Source organism: Mauremys mutica, chromosome 3 (assembly GCF_020497125.1).
Source record: "Mauremys mutica isolate MM-2020 ecotype Southern chromosome 3, ASM2049712v1, whole genome shotgun sequence".
Lineage (NCBI taxonomy): Eukaryota > Metazoa > Chordata > Testudines > Geoemydidae > Mauremys > Mauremys mutica.
Window position 1 is genome coordinate 167,777,014 of NC_059074.1, and position 24,257 is coordinate 167,801,270.

The window sequence follows — 24,257 nt, forward strand, 5'->3', positions numbered from 1 at the left end:
GGGCTTGTGACTCTGCACTGGGAACAAGGAGGGAGGCTGCTAGATAGTTAAGTGGGGAGGTGGTCGCTCTGTGTGGCTTTGCAGAGAGCGGCAGAAGAGGGCACCGGAGGGGTTTGCTGGGGAGAGGTCACTGGCGCCGAAGACGACCAGGAGCACCCAAGACTCACCACCGGACTGGAACTTTGCTCAGGCCTCCTGAACTCTGTGCGCAGACACATTGCTCGGTGTCTGCCCTTCCAGACTGTGCTACCACTGGGCCCGTGGGGCCTTGGTTTGAATGCAGCCCTGTTTTACTGCTCCCCCTATATTTCCCCTTGTTGTTTTTCTCCTCCCAGCCCTCTGTAAATAAAGATCTCCCTTTGTTATATCCATTGTACTTTTCCTGTGGGTGTGTGTGTTCACTCTGGGGGGTTTGGAACAGGTGCCCCTGGGGTGGAAGGGATTTCTCCTGCTGCATTCCTGCGCGCGCTGTCTCTTGGCCAGAGCTGCCTGCAGAGCAGACTCCATCTTGGCCACGAGGGCGCTAAAGTTAAAATTGCATTGCTGCTTTCTTTGAAGTCAGGAAAAGGGAGAAAAAAACAACTACTGTTGCTCTGGGGTTTTTTCCAGACCTTATCAGCTATATTTTTACCAGATGCATAAACTTTACGGACAATCCTCCTGCAAAGCAGCTGTTTTCATTGGTGAGGGAGTGCAGTGTGCTTCTGCTGTTCCATTAGTTATCAGCAGAGGGCACTTCACTTGTAGAACACACAAATATGAGTGAACTCAGGGGGGCCTTAACTCAGACTGCAGCATACTTTGCTCCAGTCTCTTGCCCTCCTCTAAGGAGGAACACAGCTTCTCTTCCCCCATCAAAAGAGGCTTGTCATAATCATAAGGGCCTACTTTGGATTTCCACTTCTGCTGCTGCTGACCCTATGCTTCAAACTCTCTCAATTAATGACAATGGGACAGTTCCTCCCTACCCACTGCCTCAGCTAATGCTGCAACTTACCTCTCCATGGTGGGTTTCCAGCCTGGGGTTAGGGTGACCAGATGTCTTGATTTTATAGGGACAGTCCCGATATTTGGGGCTTTTTCTTAAATAGGTTCCTATTACCCCCTACCCTCTGTCCCGATTTTTCACACTTGCTATGTGGTCACCCTACCTGGGGTTGAGATTGTGAACTGGCAGTGGAGTGAGGTGGGACAGCCCACAAGCATATGCAGAAGAGTGTGGAGAGACAGGAAAGATAGGGTGCCCCCCAGTGATTGGAATCTCCTCTTCTATACAGTTCCCAGTAGTGGTTTCCCTTAACCTTGGAAACAGGCAGTTTTCCAAGATGTGAATGCAAGAATTCATGTCTGGTAGACTGATTACATCATAGCTAATATAATTCCTTTTTTCACTAAGTGAAAATATTAGGGTAATTATGGAATAAAACATGTTGGTTGAGTAAGTTTAATCAACCATTTAACCAACCATACCATGTTTCTCCATAAATTGTTTTAATTTTGTTTTGCTTAGCTAAAGAACAGATCTGAGAATTATGTATTTATAGGTTTTATTAATCAGAATTTAAAGATATATTTTCAGGGAAAATATATTTTAGTGTGAAATCTTACCACAAAGTATTAAATTAAACCTTAGTAAATCAATTTTATCACAAAGCCATAAACCTAACAATTCTGGGGAGCTGATCATCAGGACCCATTTAGAACTATGGATTTTTAAGAAAGGTCCTTATTAATTTTTCAGTCAGGCTTATATTGCTCAAAAGTTATTGAGCTGTCAGTGACAGTTCAACCAAAAGTGATTCTAAAATTAGAAATTTAAACAATTACTTACTGAAATGTCAACTCAGTTTGAAATTCCTCCCCAGATCATAATTTTTAGCCACCCTTTCCCTTCACACATGCGCACACACATATCACACGCTAACCACAAATACGCATTTAATGATTCCAAACGACTTCTGGTTTATTTGGGAACTCCCAGTAGGAATAACCATAGGTAATCTGTAATCATCATCTTGATTAACACAAGATCATATGTTATCCTAATCATATGTTAAAAACAATCAGCCTGTTCACTTACAATTCATATAGTCATTAATTTCAGCTTCTTTCTCTTTAGCTGATAAGATGTTAATTTTGTGTGACATCACAAATGCGTTATCTGAATAATCATTAGACTGTAATTGCTTTAGGCATGCTTCCTTTTTTTTAGCTAATTTTTCATTGCATTCAATGTCCTGTTAGAAGTCATGTTTTGCTGAATTAGTGTAATGAATCTTCCAGTCTCAGCATGCACTCAGCCATTTATCAAATTAAAATTATTTGTAGTAATCTAGGATGAAACTTGTTCATGAAATGTACATTACAAGCCAGTAAACAACTTAAATATATAAACTCTTTGAAAAGTATCCAATATAGAACAACCTAGTCAATAAATATGAATCTTTGTTACTTATCAAGTGGAACTGTTGTGTAGACAGATCCTCCAGCTCACTTCGAGAATTCTCAACTGCTGGTTTCTTGAGACAGGCAGAAAGTTCAGTTCACTGTAGAATTGCAAGGTTGTTGGGAGGGTTTTCACTGCTGGACATTGGTATAATTTGTTGCTGTATAGTTTGTATGAATATAATCTGTACATGCGGAAGATCTTGGGATGAGTGCATGATTATAATCTGATGATTCATCTTGGGAAGCATGCACAGCATTCAGATCTGTAATTGTGAAGACTCAGAGGCTCGCAATTACTTCAAACTGAAACCTCTGTCTTTTACGGTTTTGAAATCAAACCCTAGAGAGGCGTCTCTCACTTTGGTATCCAAATACATACATTTCTCATGGAGTTATTTATTTTTACACTTGTTAGATCATTAGAAATTGCAAATTATTAGGTGACCTCTGCAACCTGTGCCTGACCTTCATGACTCATTTGTGCGAGTAATTGGCTGTAGAAATTACTGTGCTTTTATCTTTGATGTTATTAAAATACTGGTTTAAATGAGGTGACATGGACTGAATTGTTAATAGGTTGCCACATTGTTGGGGGCAATGTGTTTTACTTTTGTCAGAGAAAATTTAACTGGCAGACAAAAAGCCGTTCTGTCCTGTCTGACAGTTGTGTGTGTGAAATGACATTTGCTGAAAGAACTCGGTTTGTTTGCTGTCCAGTCTGGTTGGTGCAGATATAGATGAATAGTACAGGTAACCCTTCTGCCAGGCGGAGTTGGCAGTAGCAGTGGCCAAGTTCAATATCTAAGGGTTCCTCTTAAAAATACAAAACAGAAGTGTCTTGAGCCCCAGTAATCTGAGGAAACCTAAAACCACCCCTTGGCGCCCTGAGTATACGTATAATTAAAGAGAATTTTTGTTAAATGGGAATGGGAACCAAGCATTAATTTGGGAAACACCTCAACTGTGTGCAAAAGCACGTGACCATAAGCAAACCTGGCCCCACAGTGCTTTGGGCAGTGTCCTTTGTTTCAGTGTCCAATGAACAAATGTCCCTTTTACGCATCACTCCTCTCTCCCTCTGCTGTGCCCCACTCAGTTATCAGTCCTTGGTTAGTGAAGACCCGGAGTTCAGAAGTGTGTTCACAGGGTTACCTCCCCCACCAGGGCGGGAGGCGTCGAGCAATGCCTCAGCAACTGGCTCTCTGCTGCCACTGCTGGCCACCATCTCTCTGCTGTCGCTGCTGCTGGCAGTGACTCTGCTGCTGGCAGTGGCTCTCTGCTGCCACCAGCCGCCAATGCTTGCTGCTCCCACAAAATCACATTCTGATGTTCTGCCACCTAACCCAGCTCTTAGTGATTTCAGGAAGTAGTGGGGAGCTTCGCGGCCAGTGCAGTCTCTGTGTTGTCTTTCGCTGTCCCCACACAAAGTCTAAGGCTAATCTTCTAGAACTGGTCAGCAGTGTTGTCAGCTCTAGGAATCCCCAACCAGAAACAGAGACTCAATTGAGTCTAATCAGCTCTGTCATTAAACACTGGAGAGGAACAGGTCAAATGGTGTCTAGGACTCTTTAGGCAGAGTCTACACCGGGGTGGGCAACCTATGGCACTCATGCCGAAGGTGGCACGCAAGCTGATTTTCAGTGGCACTCACACTGCCTGGGTCCTGGCCACCGGTCCGGGGGACTCTGCATTTTAATTTAATTTTAAAGGAAGCTTCTTAAACATTTTAAAAACCTTATTTACTTTACATACAACAATAGTTTAATTATATATTATAGACTTATAGAAAGAGACCTTCTAAAATGTTCAAATGTATTACTGGCACGCGAAACCTTAAATTAGAGTGAATAAATGAAGACTCAGCACACCACTTCTGAAAGGTTGCCGAACCCTGGTCTACACCATTAGGTAGGAACACCTGTCCCCACTCAGTCATCTTCACTAGGATTTGGCACCCCTACCCTCTGGTTAGCGAGTGAGGTTCAGTTTAGTGTGTCCCCCTCAACCAGGACATGCTAGGCACATGCTAGTTCTGCTGCCCATTACTTGTACAATAAGGATAACAACATTTCATTACCCCTGCACTCAAATCCTAGAGTGATTTGTCACCCGTTACCAGCCAAAATTGATCATTTTGACAAAGCTGCGCACCTGGGTTGGGTAGGTGTGTCTGTGCAAACATGGTCTGCTCCTGAATTCTTCCCCCAGCTTATCACTAGCTGTCAGGAGAAAGCTAATTCAGACCCTGCTTACATCTGGAATGTGAACGTGGCTGATGCTATGTAAGACGCTTCTCCTTCGTTCACATGTGGAGATGGCTGCTAAGGCTGTGAGCCTGTAATTGATCTGCACAGAAAACTCTTATTGTGACACAGTGGCCCAGATTCACTCCTGTGCTGATGCAGGCGGGAGGATGGAGGGGAGGCAGCTTGTGCCTCCCATTCAGGGCTGTTGGGGACTAGTTCAGACCTTGGGGCAGGCTGGGGAAGCCCCTTGGGGCTGTCCTAACTGGTGTCTCTTTATAGGCCACAGCTGGGCTGTTGATCCACCCTGAGTCTGACGACACCCCCTCTTGCTCAGATCCATCCCCTCCTTCCTCTGCCCCACCTCCGTTCAGCCCCAAAACTGGGCTGTTGAGGAGGTGATGCAGAGCTGGCACAAAACAGCTGTAGAGCAACAGTACATCAGGCCCAGTGCCCCCAAAGAGCTTCCCCTGGATCAGTGCAGCTCCAGGCCACCAATACAGGGCAGTGGCTTAATGCCACCATTTAGCCTGCAATTTAGGGCTGCCAATTTTGATTGGACGTATTCCTGGAGGTTTCATCACATGACATAATCTTTAATCAAAGAGTAATTGCTGGAGGCTCTGGGACAATCCTGGACGGTTGGCAAACCCTACTGCAATTTAGTGTTTGAGCAGTAACATTCAGTTTGAAAACAGGAGTTTGTTTTGCCACCCAGTTCTTTGAAAGCTAAGAATTTTGATTCTGAATGCCTTCTGTGGCTTTGAACATCTTATTATGGATTCATTTAATTATTCTTGTAGAATGAAGTGAAGCTATGTAACTAACTATCCTCTGCAGAAACATTACGGGTCAATGTGCAATACGCTAATTTTATTCCCCCCGTCCAGACTGAAAGAATCCTCATCCTTCCTGTGTCCATTTAATCCTAATAAAATGGTTAGATAATGATAAATTAAAGATCATAAGATTTGGAATGTTTTTTTAATAAGAAATTCATGTATGCAGCAATAATTTCCCTTGGCAAGGTAATTGTAATATCGGAGCATAGTGGCTGCAATTAGCAATTGAAATTGCTGTTAAATTGCACACACGTACTAATCAAAATGAAGTATTGGGTATTGTTTTTCACCAGACTTCACATTGCTTGATTTTCTTGGTCAATAACTTGTAGACATCGGGTTCAATTTACCCCTCGTGGCAGAGGGGTTGTGAATTCCTACTCCCTGAGCCAGCCAGAATCACTGCTCCATAGGTGACAATAGACAGTGTTTGCTCCAGTAAAGGCCCGCCAATGAAAGCTGTCCAGGAGGCACTGAATCCATAGCTAACCTTGCTAACTGCCATGCCCCCTCCCTACTCAGTGCTGCTCATTTCTGGGATTGCCCTGGCTAGCTGAAAGCTACCCAGTGGAAGAGGGTTTATAGATTCCTTGGGCTGTCACAGATTCCTTCCAGGTGGACTTTCCATTGCTGGGGGCCCTGTGTTCAGGATTACACCAGGTAAGCCAGCAAAAGTCAGAGTTGAATCTCGGCCATGATATGTAGGGTCCTAGCAGGTAGCAGAAGAGCATCTAGTAGGAAAAAGGTGATAGTGTTTAAATAGAAAATCTGCTGATTAAATTGCTTTTATATTAAATGTATTGATAAAAGCATTTCTTCATCTTTCTCCACGAGATGTGGTACTTGCATCCCACAGGCTTTTAGATACAGTTTAGTTCATACAAACCTTAATGCTACAAATAAATAGGAAATCATTCGTATGCCACCAGGCAAAATCCATATAAAAATTCTTCTTCTTGACTGTTTGCATAATATATTGTGCAGCAGCACAAGCTGAAATCTTGATTTTGATTGGTTGAAGAAAAGCCATTTAAGAAGTACACGAAGGGGCAAATCCTGCCCATTGTTCATAGCTGTGAAGAGCCTTTAACAGCAGCAGCGGAAGGGCGGGGAAGGATTTGAAGAGCTCATGCAGGAGGTCTGCACCTCCAAGGTCTGCACAGTTCCAATCAGGGTCTTCTGTATCCTTATGCAGAGGGAGGTGAGGGGTAGAGGCATGCCTGGAGAAGGAGGAATGGAGCCTTTGAATCTTCCCTCTCTTTTAGAAAGAGGCATCAGCATCTACTGAAACTGCAGTGCAGCCACTTTGTGCTAAGCCCATTTGCCTGGATGTAGTGCAAAGGCTGGGTCTATGAAAGCGAGATGGATCAGAACATTGTATCTGGACATGAGATGATAGCCAAATCTGAGGGTTGAATCTCTTTCTTTAATGGGCTTATTAGGGAAGTGTGAATCTGCACTTTAAACACTCACATTTCAGGGTTTTTGGATCCATGATTTTGGCTGGGCTCCTTTTTATATAGATATAAAGTTTGGATTTGGATCTGGAGTTAGATCTGTTTTTGATTTGGGCCTATCGCTGCAAGGACTTGTTTTTTTTTTTCTAGGTCCATTCTGTACCTGAGTCAGCTTGGGTAGGGCTTTGCTTTGCCACACTAAAGGTAAATAAGACCCAGAGCCACCTTTTCTCTTCCTTTCAGCATTAAGTGCATGCTAGGTCAGACATAATCATTCCCCTGGTGTCATAGCCATTTGCTTAATGCTATTTTTAATTTAGTCATATCTTTACAATTTATAAAGATTGCCCTTGAAAGCATAACTCTACCTTTAAAAAAACAGTAGTCCTATTTGCCATATTTTGTGGGATACCTTCTGCTGCTTGCATTGGCTTTAAAATACACCTCTGCCTCGATATAATACTGTTCTTGGGAGCCAAAAAATCTTACCGCGTTATAGGTGAAACCATGTTATAGTGAACTTGCTTTGATCCACCGGAGTGCGCAGCCCCCCCCCCCGCACCTGCCCCCGGACCACTGCTTTACCACCTTATATCCAAATTCGTGTTATATCGGGTAGCGTTATATCAAGGTAGCGGTGTATTTATGTATTTCTACCACCAGCAGAGAAATCAAGTGATAGGTGTTGGCTCTCAACAACGACTGGTTATAGTGCATGAAACAATGCAATTGGATATTGATTAGCTATCCTATTTAAAATGATATATTTTGTTTGCTTCTCCTAGTTGTGTTGCGCCTTATGATTTTACAACATAATGTAGTGTAATACAATATAAAGTAATTACCACAGGTGTAAAACCCAACATGTAACATATCTAGGGGGGAAATTGGATTTGTTACCTTCTATTAATTTCACTGATGGCAAAACCTCATTCTGATGGGGAAAAGATTGACCAGAAAGTTGTTAACTTTCCTCCTTTAGGAAATGTGAAAAGAATGAGGGGAAAAATACTACTAACAAGAGGCCAAATGCCCTAAGTCCTCCTTCAGCGTTTATTCAATGCAAATTCAGGCAGAACTCCCAATGATTCATAGATTATAAGGCTGAAAGGATTGCTGTAATTCTTTAGTTTTACCCCCTGAATATCGCAGGCCATAGACTTCCCTGAATTTCTGTTTGAACTAGAGCATATCTTTCAGAAAAACATCTGATCTTGATTTTAAAATTGCCAATGATGAAGAATCCACCAGAGTCATTGGTAAGTTGTTCCAATAGCTTGTAACTAGAGCAGGACAAAAAATTGATTTTTCAGTTTGGACCAAAAATTGTTTTGTTTCTGGTTGACCCAAAAAACTTTTTTTTTCCTTGCTGAAACGAACCACCCCTCCACCCCCTCCCAGTCCCAATTTTTATTCAATCTGATCTGAAACATGTTTTTATATTTGGGGTGATTTTTACCCTTTGTGTTAAATCTATCTAAATTTCTAAATTAAATGTTTCTAAACAAAGTTGAAACATTTCTCTTAGAAAATGTTGCAACAAACCATTTTGACTTTTTTGAAAAGAAAAACTCCCTCATTTTTTTCTGCCAAAATTATTTGCTGAATTCAACCTGAATTTTGTGACCAGAAATTGCATTTTTCAGCAAATAAACTGCTCATTGACTTGTTTTTGCACAGCTCTATTAATTATCCACACTGTTAAGCATTTTGTCCTTATTTGTCTAAATTGGTCTAGCTTCAACTTCCAGCCATTGGATCTTGCTGTACCTTTGTCTGCTAGACTGAAGAGCCCATTATCAAAGTTTTGTAGGTACTTAGTGTGATCAGGTCACCTCTTGACTTTAATGGAAGGGTTTGTCAGCATAAGGACTAAATAAAAACTGATGAGGAAGTGGTCCAAGGGGTTGGTCCAAGGTCCAATCAGCTCTTGGTTATCTGATTTAAAAAGCTGGCCTTCCTGTTTTTCTTTCCTTTATGGTGTTCTGCTACACTTGCTCTACGTGATTCAGTTAGCAAATATGTGTATGTTAATAGGTTAATATATGTATAGTTAGGGTGACCAGATGTCCTGATTTTATAGGGACAGTCCCGATTTTTGGAGCTTTTTCTTACATAGGCTCCTATTACCTCCCACCCCCTGTCCCAATTTTTCACTTTTGCTATCTGGTCACCCTATGTATAGTTATGTTGGACCAAATCCTGAAGACCTTCCTCAGCTTTTAAGCAGTGCTTATACTAAGGCACTAGGGATCCCAGGAGAAGTGTGATTGAATTGAAACTGAGTAAGGTCCCCAGGATTTGGCCCATGAATACAGAAATCATTTATTGAGCTCTTATCAAAAGTGCCCTTGGACACTGTATGCAGTGATGACTGAGGTAGGGAGAGTGGTCCAGTTACATTCCCCTAGCTCCAGCCCCCCATCCATCTGTGCAGAAGGGTAGGTGGAAAATGGGCAACCTGGTTCAAGCAGAAAGGATTTAGGAGTTTTGAAAATGGTTGCGCATCCTCAAGGAGGCAGTTCCATGCATGACTAAATCCAGATGGAACCTACTCATCTGATCTCAATGGCCTAGGGAGAAAAGGACAGTTCTGAAAGTACCTACAGAAGATGATGAAAGACTTTATCAGACATAAAACCTTGCAGTGTTTTAGTTGGCTTAATAGCAGCCGAGGTAGTTATGGAAAGCTGGTGTCACTGGTATATATTCTCTGTGTGTGTATGGAGTACAGAGCTTTAAAAATTTACTTGATTTTAAGTAACCCAAGTGCTAAGCCTATTTGCCAGAGTGAGCAGTATCTGTGCAGCTAGGCTGCCTAACAAGCGACCCCTTCCTGCAGTTAAAGCATTTAGGTGCTGAGCCCCTGAATGGCAGGACTGGATTGAAACATAAGCTCTATTATAGATCTGTGCCTAGGGTCCTGGCTTCAGGAGTCATGGAATGACCTGAGAATATGAGCTTTATTTTTTTTAAAAGTTGTGTCTCTAACCCTTGTGGTTGTGAACAAAACCTTGGAAACATGAACGAAGTGTAACTGGTGCTGCTTGACTCTGTAGGCAGGCTGAAGCAGTACCCCAAACTGATTTGAGAGCTACCCTATTCGCCTTACTTGGTTGTTAATTCTGACACCCTCTACCCTCAGGAGCCAGCTTGAGCTCATTGGGGATGCTGTTTATGGAGGCCCTTGCAGCCGTCACCCCAATATGGTTCTGCTGGGCTGGTGTTAGAAGGGGCCCCCATTCTGAGGTGTGTAAGGGGGTCAAGTCCTTCCTCCTCTGGGACAAACTGCACTCTGCCTGAAGCCAAAGGACTGAGGAGGCCTAGCCTGCCCAACGTGATGGTGATTCATGCCACTACCACTCCTTGGAGGAGCAGGGCCACACTTGTGGGAGTGTGGCCTAGAGGTGTGGGGGTAGTAGGGCCAAAGGGGGGCCTCTGTGGGGTGGTGTGTTTAGACTCCCAGATTGCCTTAATCCAGCCCTGCTAAACAGAGTAAAACCAGTTAAATAGGTGCTGTAGTCCTGGCCTAAATAAAGAGATTCTCTCTCAGAGAAGTGAAGCGGGAGAGAAAAAGGGAAAGAGACAAGGGAAAGATGACCAGGAGCAGGGAAGTGACAAACAGAGAAGCAGAAAAAATGCGGAGGAGAAGAGGTGGCTTAGAAGCAGGTACCCACTGCTCAGCCAGGGCTCAGTCACTGCTTGGATACCCTCTCAGGATGATTGCCCCCTTGGTTGTCTAATCTACTCTGATGGTTTTTGGCTTTCCTTTCATTGAGCTGGTCTGGTGCTCCAGTATGCTCCTCAGGTCTCTTTTCCCAGTGATGATTACATGCAAGTGGCTTGGGTAGGGCACAGAGATGAGGTAAGAGACCTTGAGAGAGGCTGCCTCACATTGTGACCATGAACGGCATCTGCAGCACCCCGTACGCTGTTAGACTGCAGCCATTCAGGCTGACACTCACCCAGCCGAATGCTTTGCGTGAATGGATTTTTTTAAAGTGCTGTGCGTCTGTGTCTGACTTTCTGCCTCTGATTTTCTTTTTAAAAAGGAAATAAAAAAAATACTCTTTTGTACTACTTTAACCAATTCTGAATAAATAAACCATTTGGCCATTGTAAGTAAACGGACTCTCGTCAGAAGGCATACCCCAGATTCTGTGTTTGGGGAAGGGGATTGCTCTAATTCTCATTCTTGCCTGAGACCTTGTTATTCCTTCTGCCTGAAGAATATTAAAACATAATACATTAAAATCTGCATTATTACCTTTGTATTTATAAATCACTGACCCATGCTGGTTGTATATTATATTCCATCTTGTGCTTTGATGCATTGTTGTTGTCACGCTGAGGTGGATAATGATGGCTCGACTGACTACTGTAGTAATGCATTTAAAGCTGGGAAATCTGTCACTGATGGCATTTTAACACAGGAGCAATTGACCATAGATGAAATTTTAAACTATTTACTGTCAAACTATTTGTCTTAACATTCTTTTATCTTACGTTTTGTTTTTATATGGTTTTTGATGATACTAAATTGTTTGATGGACAAAGACAAATGTATAGAATATGTTTTGGTAATTCCCTTTCACTTCCCAACACTCACCATCATTAATTATACAGCCATCCTGAATTTGTAGTGCTACAAGTGACCCAGAAATGTTTGTATTTGTGTGTTATAAGATTTTACCAGCCTAACTTGGTGAAGTGATCACATACACTTTTGTGGACCTGACACACAGACATTGTGTGGATATATGGACACACAGACATTGTGAGAGGGCAGACAAACCAACACAACATATTATTACATAGCTCTCCAGTCTGCTGGTCCTTGAGACTTTAGAAAAATACCTACCTTACTTTTTTTCTTTTGTTTACAGCACTTCTGTATGCAACCATTTTTGGTAACGTGACAACCATCTTTCAGCAAATGTATGCCAACACAAACCGGTACCATGAAATGCTGAACAGCGTCCGGGACTTCCTTAAACTCTACCAAGTGCCCAAAGGTCTGAGCGAACGTGTGATGGACTATATCGTTTCCACTTGGTCAATGTCCAGGGGGATAGATACTGAAAAGGTGAGAGAATGCAACCTGAAGGAAACATATCGCTTACTGAAAGCTCTTCCAAGCTTGCAAACCATTTAATCCCCACTGTTGATATTTTTAGCTGTTGAATTATTGAGATGCCAAGATTACATCGAACAAACAAAATTTGCATTGATGGTAATAGGTTTTATATTCTCATAGGGCTAGAGCAGTGGTTCTCAAACGTTTGTACTGGTGACCCCTTTCACATAGCAAGCCTCTTAGTGCAACCCCCCTTATAAATTAAAAACACTTTTTTATATATTTAACACCATTATAAATGCTGGCGGCAAAGCGGGGTCTGGGGTGGGGGCTAACAGCTCGTGACCCCCCATGTAATAACCTTGTGACCCCTTGAGGGGTCCCAACCCCCAGTTTGAGAACCCCTGGGCTAGAATGTGCGCTGATCATGTCTGAGTATCCAGGGGGACAGGGCACAGGCAGCCTTGCCTTCCTTTTCACCCACCATGCCAGAGGCCAGGTACAATTGCAGTCTCTGTACTCAGAGGGTGCAGGGATTGGTCATATCCTGGGCCCTAAGGAATGCATGCCACCCAAAAGGAGGTTGGGAGTAAACAAGATCATGCTGCTCGGGGGAGCTGCCTGACCACAGAGGGAGGCGCATGTTGCAACTGTGGTTCTGTGCACAGTCTGCTCCTGTCACATATTCATAGGGGTATTGATTACCATGTAGACGTACAGGGTATAGGTTATTAATGTGGGTCAGCTATTCTTATAATAAGATAGTTTGGGATCTTCCTTTTACTAGGGGAATATTCTCATCTTAATTCATTGGATTTACAGGCACAACTCCCTTTGTGTGTGTTGAGATAACAAATACCCCTTCACCAAAACAAAAACATTTCTCTTTAGTCCCTTCATATTAGGTGCCTACTTTTCTAGAGATGGATATTGTTTTCCTTTTGTTAGCAGAGAAATGAGCCTGGTGTGTGTTCCAGGGCTATTAATTCAGGAAATTACAACAAGGTTCCAATCACCAGCCTTCTGGTTGGTTGTTTAATTTATTGTTCAAAATGGTGGATGATGCGATTTAAAAACAAACAAACTCATTGCTCTCTAGCATTTAAAACATTGTTAGAGATGGGCTGAGCAGATGCAGCCTGGAGATGGTTGCCTGGAGTCCCATGGGAAGACGGGACTGTTTGACTTCCTGGTGAGGCTCTTTAGCATTGCTTTCTGCCATCTGGGTCCCAGAGTGTAACTTGAGGGGGGATATTGTGCAGAACAGCAGTTCTCCAGGAGGAATGATATTGCAGTGCTGGATGTTACTGATCAGCAGCGGCACTGATCATATCCTCATAAATACTGCTTTTTGTGGCCCTCAGAGAAGGATGTAAAGCCACCTGGGAAGGATGGTCAGGGGGCACCCAGGGCACACAGTATAGTGGGATGCTCCAGCAACAAAAAGTAATTCTGCATGTAAAAATATTTGTGATTCATCCCTGGCTTCCCTTGCTTAAAATGGAAATACTAGATATGTACTGCTGGGAATGCCTTTGGAGATAGCAAGACTCAAATCACATCTGACTCATTTCACCTTCTAGAATTATTTTAATATGAAAAGTCTTCAATTATCAGAATCTCAAAGAGCATATGATGTAGCTTTCAGTAACTGACACTTTGGAAGCTTAAGCACCAATATTTATGGCTATAAAACAAACAAACAAAAAAATCAGTCTCAACATTTATAACAAGGACTAACAAATATACCACTGACTAATGGTTGTACCAGTCCATAAATTCTCAAGTCTGAGCTCCATTGATTTTTGCATTCATACACAACTTCCAGAATGCTGCATAATGAATAAAACATAGTATCACTTCCACATGCCTGCACAGCTGCCATTGTTAGTGTGTAATATAATGCAACCTGCTACAGGTAAAACAAATATTTAAAGGTGAACTTATCCTCAGAATCAATCTTTGTAATATGGTGCTTGAACTGGTGCTGATTGTGCATAAGTCTGGGGATGAATAACCAACTAAAAGCAAAGGCAAGCCTGCAGGTTTTGCAAATGTCATTCTAATCAAGTTTAACCAGGAACCCGTGGCAAACACTAACTAATCCATGATGATCCACATTTGGCTTCTTTGTGATATTCACACTGATGAAAGGCTACTACAGTCCTAGGAACTCTCACAGACATCAAGGGTTACCTATAGTGGGTTTAACATATTGAAAGTCTGAAGGCAATCCCCCAAACTTCTCTAAAATAGGAGTGAGAAATACAATAATCTCCTATTCGATAGGGGGAGCCAGAAGCATTTTGAATGAGAGTTTCATAAAATCATTGTCTCCTTCTTCCAACACCAAGGTTGAGTAGGGCCAAAGTTATGAGAGGTTTCCATCCACTTCTGTTTTGAGCTCTCACTGGGCCCCTGCAGGAGAGTTTCCTAGATGGCTTCAGATACCATGTTATACCACTAGTTCCGTGGATGTCTGCTGCCTCTCTCTCCATACATTATTTCCAAACAGAACAATTTTAGGCAGTCAGTATGGGGTCATTTTAGCAACATTGCCAATCCATTGTAGTTGGCACCTTTCTGATGATTGTAGTCACTCACTGTACTTTTAATCTTCTATGAGTGTCATCATTTCTTTAGTCCATCTGACCTTGTCATACCTGGATATGGTGCAAGCAACTCATTTCAGATATTTTCAGCTCTTGCTCCAGATGCTTTATCAGTACCCATGTTTCACAACCATGAAGTAATATGGGTACAATGAGAGCACTGTATATAAACTAGTTTTAGCTGTCATGCACATGGTGAGTTAAGGTTCCAAACATTTATATTCAGGCAAGTGAACATTCTCCTGGCAGTAGCTGTCCACTTGTCAATGTTGTCTTCATAGTGGTTGTCACACCTTATGATGGAATCTAAGTAGCAGAAACTCTCTACTTGTTCAGTGTCAACACTGTTAATGATGAGTTTAGGCTGTTTCTTGATTTTTGATGTTTCAATTAGTTTGGTCTTTTGTTCAATTTTAATCTCCATTCTGTGGCTGTTGTGTATAGGTTAGTGAGGCTTCTTGGTTATATTCCTCCGTAGGCCTTACCATTATAATGATGTTTGCAAAGTCAAGGTGATTGATCATTTGTCCTGATATCCTGTGGCCTCCACCAATGTTATTCAGGGAACTGGACAAGAAGTTTTCTAAGTATAGAGCAAAAATTATGGGACTGAATATGCATACCTGTTTGACTCCAGTTTTCGCTTCAAACCACTTGGTCAGCTCACCATCATCAGTAATGTTGGTTTATATAGTATGCTTTCATAAAGTTATTGTTAGCAAAATCAGAGATTTTCCTGTAATTGCCTCAGTTATAACAGCACCTGAAAATATGTATGTGACAATAAGATAATTGTGAAGTGTGTGTGTGTGTGTGTGTGCACACATGCTTCCTAGGCTAATCTCTGAATGGCAAGTTTCTGCAAATATGGTATGTATGTGTGAACATAAACATTCCAAGTGTAAATTGGGTAACTGTACAGCTAACTACACCTCTACCTCGATATAACACGACCCGATATAACACGAATTCGGATATAACGCGGTAAAGTAGTGCTCCAGCGGGGCAGGGCTGCGCACTCCGGTGGATCAAAGCAAGTTCGATATAACGCCATTTCACCTATAACGCGGTAAGATTTTTTTTGGCTCCTGAGGACAGCATGATATTGAGGTAGAGATGTACCTCCTTTGTGTGTGTCCAAGCCAAATGTTGTTCCCTCACTCCTAATGTGGGAATGTAGAACCTGAAAAGTTGCAGAACTACTGTTGTTCTGCCGCTCAGCATGGGCAGACTGGGCCCACGCCCAAGCACCACAGACACGTATTTCTCAGCCTCAGGCTGCATCCTGTAGTAGCATGGGTTCTTGGGGGTGGGACTAGGAAACGTAAAGCTTTGGTGGATCTGCAACAGGTCTGCTTGCCTCCAGACTAGGGAGCCGTGGTAGTTAAGGAGACTCTTACAGTGGCTGTCGATTAGTTTTCTTCCGGCACACTGCACTCTTGGTTGTAGAATTCCATCCCTCCAGCTCTGTAGAGGACTCATGAGCAAAGCCTGGTACCTAGGATTTAGCCAGTGATAGAAGATTTGACCCTGGAGGTATATTTGCATACACAAATAAGAAGCTGTGTGCAGGGAAGCAGGCACATAGTTAACATGCCATATAGATGAAAATATGGGCCTTGGAACTCTAGTTTTGTAGTATGGTGGTCCCTTATTATAGTCTCTGGTCTCTGATAAGTCTAACTATTTACTGTTTTATCCTTGCCCCTCATACCTACGAGCTTTTGCACTGAAACCACCACCCTCCTTCCATCAAGGGATGGATGCATGGGAGTAACTTTGGAGCTCATGAAGGTTGTTCCTTAATTGGATGAAGTAGTTACTTTGGGGAAAAATGAGGCAAACACCATCTACTCTATTAGACGTATTTCTCTCAAATAATGAGTGTTGATGTCCAGTCCATCAGAGATTAATGCTGCAGGAAAGCTTGTGATCCCAAATTCCTATTCATGTTGTACAATTCCAGAGTTTTCACTAATAATTTTAAATTTGTATGTACACTGGCAAATCCACTGTCCCCACTTCACCCGTGTCTGTAGCATATCAACAATCTCCCAAGGTAGATGTGACACTGGACACAACAGGATCACTAATGCAGTGGCACAAATATACACATAAAGATAGAAGTATGTTAATAAAAAAAGCTTGATAAACAGAAACCCATTAGGATAGTGCACTAGAAGAAATGTTGTCCCTGGAAGGTTAAAGATTCCCCACTATGGAAAATCTGGTGGAAGCCAACTTATCTCACACACAAAGGACTCTGTTTATTCTTGCCAGCGGGTGAGGTGTTTATACTTCTGTAGTTAGCCACGATAGGTTAATACATTTTCTGCTTTAGCTTAAAGGAATCCATGACTCCCCTTACCACGCACTCTCCACGTAGGTAATGCACTATGCACAGTTTGTGCAGATTTTTCATGGAATTTTCCTATTAAGAATAAAATATCTATCAAATACAAGCCCATGGCATTAGCAGTTTTTTCTACACAAGCTTTGTGCATTGCTGTGCTGTTAATTTTACTGTTTTAAAAACCTGCAGCATTTATTCTAGTAATTCAATATCCAGCAGAGCATGTTGCTGAGATAAAACATTATTTTCCTTCTGGTATTGTACAGTAGGCTAAGTTAATGTTATGGAGCTTTTTCTTTTAACTGAGGGTGGAAATGTATGAGAAGAATGCTGTAGTTCTTAAACTCTGCTATAGGTTAAAAAAAATGGGATGACACAATGACGGCAACCAGCCGATAGAGGCTCTAGGACTCTTGCATAGAAACTGATGATCTAATCTCCTTTTAGGTTTTACAGATCTGCCCTAAGGATATGCGAGCAGACATCTGTGTGCATCTGAACCGCAAAGTTTTCAAGGAGCACCCAGCATTCAGGCTGGCTAGCGATGGGTGCCTTCGAGCCCTGGCCATGGAATTTCAGACTGTACACTGTGCCCCCGGGGATCTGATCTACCATGCTGGCGAGAGTGTGGACAGCCTTTGCTTTGTGGTTTCAGGGTCTTTGGAAGTAATCCAGGACGATGAAGTTGTTGCTATTTTGGGTATGTCTCATCGTTTATAGTGCGTGCGCATGTGTGCCTACCTAATATAATGCTAATCTTCTGCATGCTATAGCACCGTCCATTAAAGAGTCTCACCGTGCTTTCAAACCATTAATTAATTTAGCCTCACAATGCTCTGGTGAGGCATCTGTGTATTATCACCCCCCTTTAACAGGTTAAGAAACAGAGGCAGAGACGAGATTGTGACTTGTTCAAGGTCACACAGAAACCTGGTACAGAAGCAAAAGAGCGTCCTTCCTTCCTACCTCATGTGAGTCTGTGTAAAGGTGCATGCACCTCACCTGTGACTGTTTTCCAAAGTGCTCAGCCCTGGCCTAACTGTGTTCCCATTGAAGTCAAGGGGAGTTTTAATGATGCCTTCAGAGTGAGCAGAGTTAGGTCAGTGCTGAGTGGTTTTGAAAATTGTACCTATAATTGTTTAACTTCAGTTTGTTTGTTTTTTAAAAAAGGTTCTGTTTTCAGTGTCTCAATAATAAAATGAATATTTTAAAACTAAAAACAATTCTTGTGGGATGACTCAGGAGACGATTTACAGACAATGCTGTCACACTTAACCAGGTAGGTGTTATAGTAAGCAAATGCTAATGTCATTTATAATCCTTTTTCAAAACAATAGTCTGTCTCCCAAGGTCAAAGTAATCTAAAAATGTAGAGGATTTAAACTAGGAATGGCACTTTAGGTTGGAGGCATTAAAACCATACAAAGAGCTCGCAGTGATGTGAACAACACTCTGAAGGAGAAAAGACGGATAATCCAGTAGACGTAGCTAAATCATGAGGTGGCTAGAGCATTGAAAAGGTGATATTTATCCCTTGATTCTGTCTGACCTTTTTGTGAAAACATAGAATCTCACGGTGGCTTAAACCAGTATCTGTCACTCATACCAGCCTTAAAAAAACAAACAAAAACAAAAATCTCACCAACCCAGTAACCTTAATCTCTCAGAACAAATATACCCAACTCGTCTACCAGAAATTTCTACTGGCAAAATAAGGCTGCTCCACTGGGCTCAGTTCTCCACTGCGCATGAGTAGAGCTGCATAAGTAGTATGGTTAGCTTAGAGGTCTGGAGAACTTTGCCTGTAATGTTTTACACTCATTTTTGCACATGTGTATGTGAGTAAAGATAGAGCAAGGCAGTGAAGTAATCAGGTCTATTTTGTTCTATAGCAAGTATATGTGTGTGTAAAATACATGTAATAGTTTAATCCTGTAAGATACTGAGCAGTGTCCGCTACTCCTGAAGTCACACATCCAGGCAGACACTTATTCCATTTTCACATGCTGACTCCAGTAATTAATATGGCTAATGTGAAACAATGTCTTAAGTTGAAGTATCACCTTGTATCCCATTACCCTATTTCCCCCCTACTATATTCATCAGAAGAACGCAGAATATCTACTACTGTGTTTAATTAATTTAAGGAATTGAAATAGGCCATTTTTTAAAAATATAAACAAATTCCTTCATGTTAGCATCACCATCTACCCTTGTTTAATTTTCACAACTATTTTTAAAAGAAGTCAGCATAAATTCCTGAAGAAATTAATGTTAAGGAAACCCAAGGTCCCAATGCATTGAGAGCTGATGTTGTCATCAATAAAAGATTATGGATAAATAAATAAGGCCACTCACTCAGTGCCTGAATGAATAGAAATATTATTTTGTATTATCACTATTCTCATGGGACAATACATAGATTGATTCCCTTGATATTCTCCTCATCCTCCCCCCCCTTTTTAAAATAAAACTTGCAAGCAGAAGCAGCTCCAATGGCAGTTTGAGTGGACCCTGTGTTTTACTTGTGAGACTAATAGATTAATGCAAAAGTCAGGAGATTTGGGTTCTGTTTGTGGCTCTGCCAGGACTAGCTGTGGGAATTGGACAAGTTGCATAGGGGCAAATTTTCTGTGTGGTTTCCAACCTGAAGAATTTCCCTCCCCCAAAATTCAGGGTGTGGCGCCTTCCATGGAGGCTACTCCAGCCCAATGGTTGGAGTGGGTTCTGCAGACTCTTTAAACTCCCATTCTCTTGTGTCAGGTTGGAATAGCAAGTTCTCTGGCCCTGCCCCACTTACCCTGCACCGTAGCATCCAGTGGTCTCTCCAAAAGCTGAGCTCTGCACAGCAGAGGGGATATGCACACTCCTATGCAGTCTTGGCACTTTCCCTTCCTCCAACACAGCAAAACCTCACCAGTTCCATCGTCAAGAGTGCCTCCAAAGAGGTAGGGATAGGGTTTCCTCTTTAACATAACTTCACTGTAGTTTTCTTATCTGTAAAATGGGGATACTTTTTTCTACTCCACAGGACTTATAAAAGTGCTTTGACACGTTTAGATGGAAGGCACTACAGAGGGGCCAAGTGTTATTTATTTAAATCTAGTCCATTTCAAAAGTATATTTTGCATATAAATTGTTCCTTGGCCTGACCCTGCATACCTCCCAATTTGTGGGTGTTGGGCCTGCATAAGGAATACAGGTTCTGGTGCTATAAGTGTATAAAAAAGCACCACCATTTTTTTTTCAACTAACTTGTATAAGTCATGTACAATTGTTCTGTTATCTGAAATTAAAGGTGGCTTGTCAGTTCTAAACAACACAGCTTGAATTTTAAATATCAAGCATCGAATAGGAACCCACAGAATACATGAAATTTGTGAAAATTTGTAGGATAATTTTGACTAACGAACACATTGGGGGGAATTATAATCTCCTCAATTATTCCAGGAACAATAAAAAAAAAAGAGATAAATTAATAAAACAGGCATTGCAATTAGGAATACATGCAACTTATTGCAACGGAAGACGCAGCATCTCTAAATTACTCTTCTAAATATTTGAACCAATTTAGAGCCAACATTTTCTAGTACTGAAATTATTTACCCTCAAAGGACAGCATGTTAAAAGTGTGCTGCAGTTCGCTGGTGTTTGGAATACTCTGTGTACTCTTCCATAATATCACTATTATGTATATACTATATATATATATATATATATATATATATATATATATATATATATAGTATAAGTCTACCTAGTATCCAAATAAAAAGTCTGGTTTCAGTTCAAACTCATCTTCTCAGAATAAGTGATTGACTTCAAAATGGAGTGACGCACAGACTGACGTAAAAGAAAATTACATACAAGGCAGAAGAGAAGAATCAGGCATTTTCTGTGGCCATCTAATTAACACACGTTCCTTGGTAATTAGCAGGGGAGGGAAAGGCAGATAAAGAGCATGGTCAAACCATTGATGTATTTTACAGGATTCATGGTTTGTTGTGATGGAAATTTTTGTTGCTATTGTCTGATTTTTGTATCTTATTTCTTTAACACTGTAGAAACTTTGCTTTAGTAGCATTCATATAGTACAATAGTTGTGTGACACTTCACAGAAATACAGGACAAGACGTTCCCTGGAACAGGGAGCTTACCATAAACTCGCGTATTGTTATTTGTTATCTATGTGGGAGCTAGGGAAAGGGGAGAGACAGCAAGGAAGGCTGTTGTTTGTATAAGGATTATTTTGTATGTTTAAAGTTTTTTTTAAATGGGCAGGTGTGAGACCAGGGGTATATAGATAAGGTAAGCGTGGAGATTAGTTGGAGGGAAGCTATCCAGGTAACTTTTGCAAATAGTATTAGACAACTTTTTCAACCCTTAGGTCCTCTGATCTCCTTAAGGATCTTCTTTTGGGTAGGAGTACAATTTGAAGCTAAATTATGTCTTCGGATACATGAATAAAAGAGCCATAGACAGTCAAGCATATGCTCCCTTGAAATCAGAGGACAGAGTTTGGCCAATCATATTTTTAGGTTTTCTGCATTTTCTCTCTGGGTCTCAAACAAATACTTTGTTAGGTTTTCCAGAGCTTTCTGTTCCTTCCACTCACACCATTACTTAGTGCTATAGGTGTACTCAGTACTTCTACAGTAGGCAGAAAGTGCAAGACAAATAACAGAATCCCTGCCTTAAGAAGTATTATAGGTGGCACAGGTAGCCTGACATCCCATTATCAGATCCTGTTTCCAGTTGCAACTTTGCTAAACTTTAGCCTTTTAGGCTGAAATTTTCAGTGCTGGGTATTTGTCTTAGGCTGAATCTCTTTGGAAATTTTTCAGCAAAAATGGTTCAGCTGTTTCTCAGAACAAGGTTAGAGGAAAATACATTGTTTTGCCCATGTAACAAAATTCTCACAGCTGTTTCGTTAAGGAGCTCTAGAGCCTCAGTGCTATGGAGCCAGGGACATGACATTTGGCAGGGGGCTGGCCGTCAAGTCAGGGGTATGTCTTTTGCCCTCCCCCATTAAAATCTGCCCGTATTTGGCTCAGCTGCAAGCCTTTGAAAAAATCATTGTTTGAATATGCACAGTGGAGACTTGTTAGAGTTTGGCAGCTAAATTCTCTGAAGATTCCATCAGTATTGAGCACGCTCCGGGCTGGGACTGAGCATGACTTTCCCTGCACTGTGGGGGAAAAAAATAGTATTTAATTACATAATCACATACTATGTCATAATGCATACTCACAAGGGGGCCAAATTAAGGTGCAAAGGCAACCTGGATTCTGGCATTTCCTAACTTTTGAGTGCTTGACTTTGCAACCTTAACATTCTTTTAATGTAGTTTCTGTGTGTAATACAGTTTAAAGACAGACAGGTGTACAGTGCAGTCAAACAGTATGGCTCAGTAATATCCGGGGAGCCACAGAGTGTTGTGCAGTCATTGTATCTGGAATATTTTATGGAAAGGGTGGGTTTGATGGAGGATTTTGAAGGAAGAGAAAAGGCTTGGCATATGTTAACTGGGAGGATGCTCCATGCTTAGGCATTGGCATGAGACAAGGTTTGGAGTTGTAAATAGAGGAAGGAGAAAAAGGGTATGTGTACACTTGGAGCTGGCAGTATGATGCCCAGCTCTCTTTGAGCTAGCGTGCTAAAAATAGCAGGGTAGCCATGGTGGTACCAGCAGTGGCGAGCGGTGGGATGAGCTAGCTGCCCCGAGTGCAAACCTAGCTATTGGCACATACTTGAGTGGCTAGCCCGAGCTGCTGCCCATGTTACTGTGGCTACACTACCCTAGCACAATGAGAAGTAGTGTGAGCATGTCTCCTCAAGCTGAAGAGTAGACATACTCAAAGGAAGCTATAAGGCGTGAGGCTGGGTGGACTGGATAGTCACTGTTAAGAAACACACAACCACATTCTGCTGTATATATACCTCTCTTCTTCATCATCTGCCTCTTCATATCTCCTTCCTGTTGCCATACGACAGTGGTCCCCAAACTTTTTGTCTGGCGGGCGCCAGACGAAGGACCATGGCGGCGGTGGAGCACTCGCCGAAATGCCGCCGAATTTCTGCGGCATTTCTGCGGCGACGCCTCTCGATGACGTCACTTGTCGGTGGCAAGTGATGTCATCGAGAGGCGTCGCCGCCGAAACGCCGCAGAAATTCAGCAGCATTTCAGCGGATGCTCCACCGTCGGCCAGGAGATGGGCACATTTAGATGCCCTCGCGGGCACCATGGTACCCGCGGGCACCGCGTTGGGGACCCCTGCCATACGAGATGACAAAACTGGTGTTCTCTCTCCAGATGTAGTCTAGATAGTTTCTGTTTTTTATAGAAAACCACATAGGAACAAAATTACATGTTGTTTATAAATAACTTCTATAAATAGACTAGTGATCAATAGAATGCTTTCTTATAAAAGCTGATAAATAGTGTTCAACTCAAAGGCAGTGGCCCCTAAGCAGGAATATTTTTGCCCCTTCCCCACAACTCATACTAAAAAAAGCCAATAGAGGGCCACCTTGAGCTGCTTGGGGCTCTAATCAATTGCTTAGTCTCCTTATGCCTAACGCTAGCTCTGGTTCAGCCTCTACACTGATGGGATACATAAATACCTAGACAAGAGAGTGATCAAGAATGCTCGCTCTCTCTTTTAGTAGTGGTAGTAAATAATAATAAACAATGTAGCTTAAATCTGACCCGTTTGACATGAAAACGGGTCTACCAGGGAAAACCGAACTTGCTGGAAAATTTGAAGGAAGGAAGCAAGCAAAACTGTCCAAGCGAAAGCTGCTACTTGTACTAGACCCGATCTCTTATGTTCAAAGATTGTGTTGTGGATTGGGGTAGTATGGCCCAAGGGATCAGCAGGAGCCTGTGTATATCTTGGAGTTGACCAGGGATAGGAAGCAGCCTTGCGGCATGGGGCCTGAGAAATTGGTCTGGTGGAGACTTATTTTAACCTGAGATCACTGATTCTTGTTTACTAAACTGAACACCTTTTTTTTTAACCTGAGAAGGCCGTGGAAAATAGTAGAAGTGTCCTGTCTTTGCTCAACCAAAGCTGTAAGCAACGACTGGATGCAGAGGATACACTAAATGTGATAAGGCCATAACTGTCCTTGATGTTAATGACTACGGCCAACATTTCCCAAATTGGATGCATAAAATGAATAAAATGGGTCTAATTTTCAAAACATTCCCAGTTCTCATTGA

The 24,257-nt window shown here is 42.0% G+C and overlaps 1 protein-coding gene across 4 annotated transcripts in view; it reads left to right on the forward strand.

Annotated features, from left to right (window-relative positions):
- The window catches only part of KCNH1 (potassium voltage-gated channel subfamily H member 1), a 346,134-nt gene that overhangs the window by 173,258 nt on the left and 148,619 nt on the right, over positions 1 to 24,257 (forward strand). For all 4 annotated transcript variants that reach the window (XM_045012018.1, XM_045012019.1, XM_045012021.1 and 1 more), the window contains exons 8-9: positions 11,877 to 12,076; positions 17,480 to 17,732. In XM_045012018.1, coding sequence (XP_044867953.1) covers positions 11,877 to 12,076; positions 17,480 to 17,732 — 453 coding nt within the window. The remainder of the gene's footprint in view (positions 1 to 11,876; positions 12,077 to 17,479; positions 17,733 to 24,257) is intronic.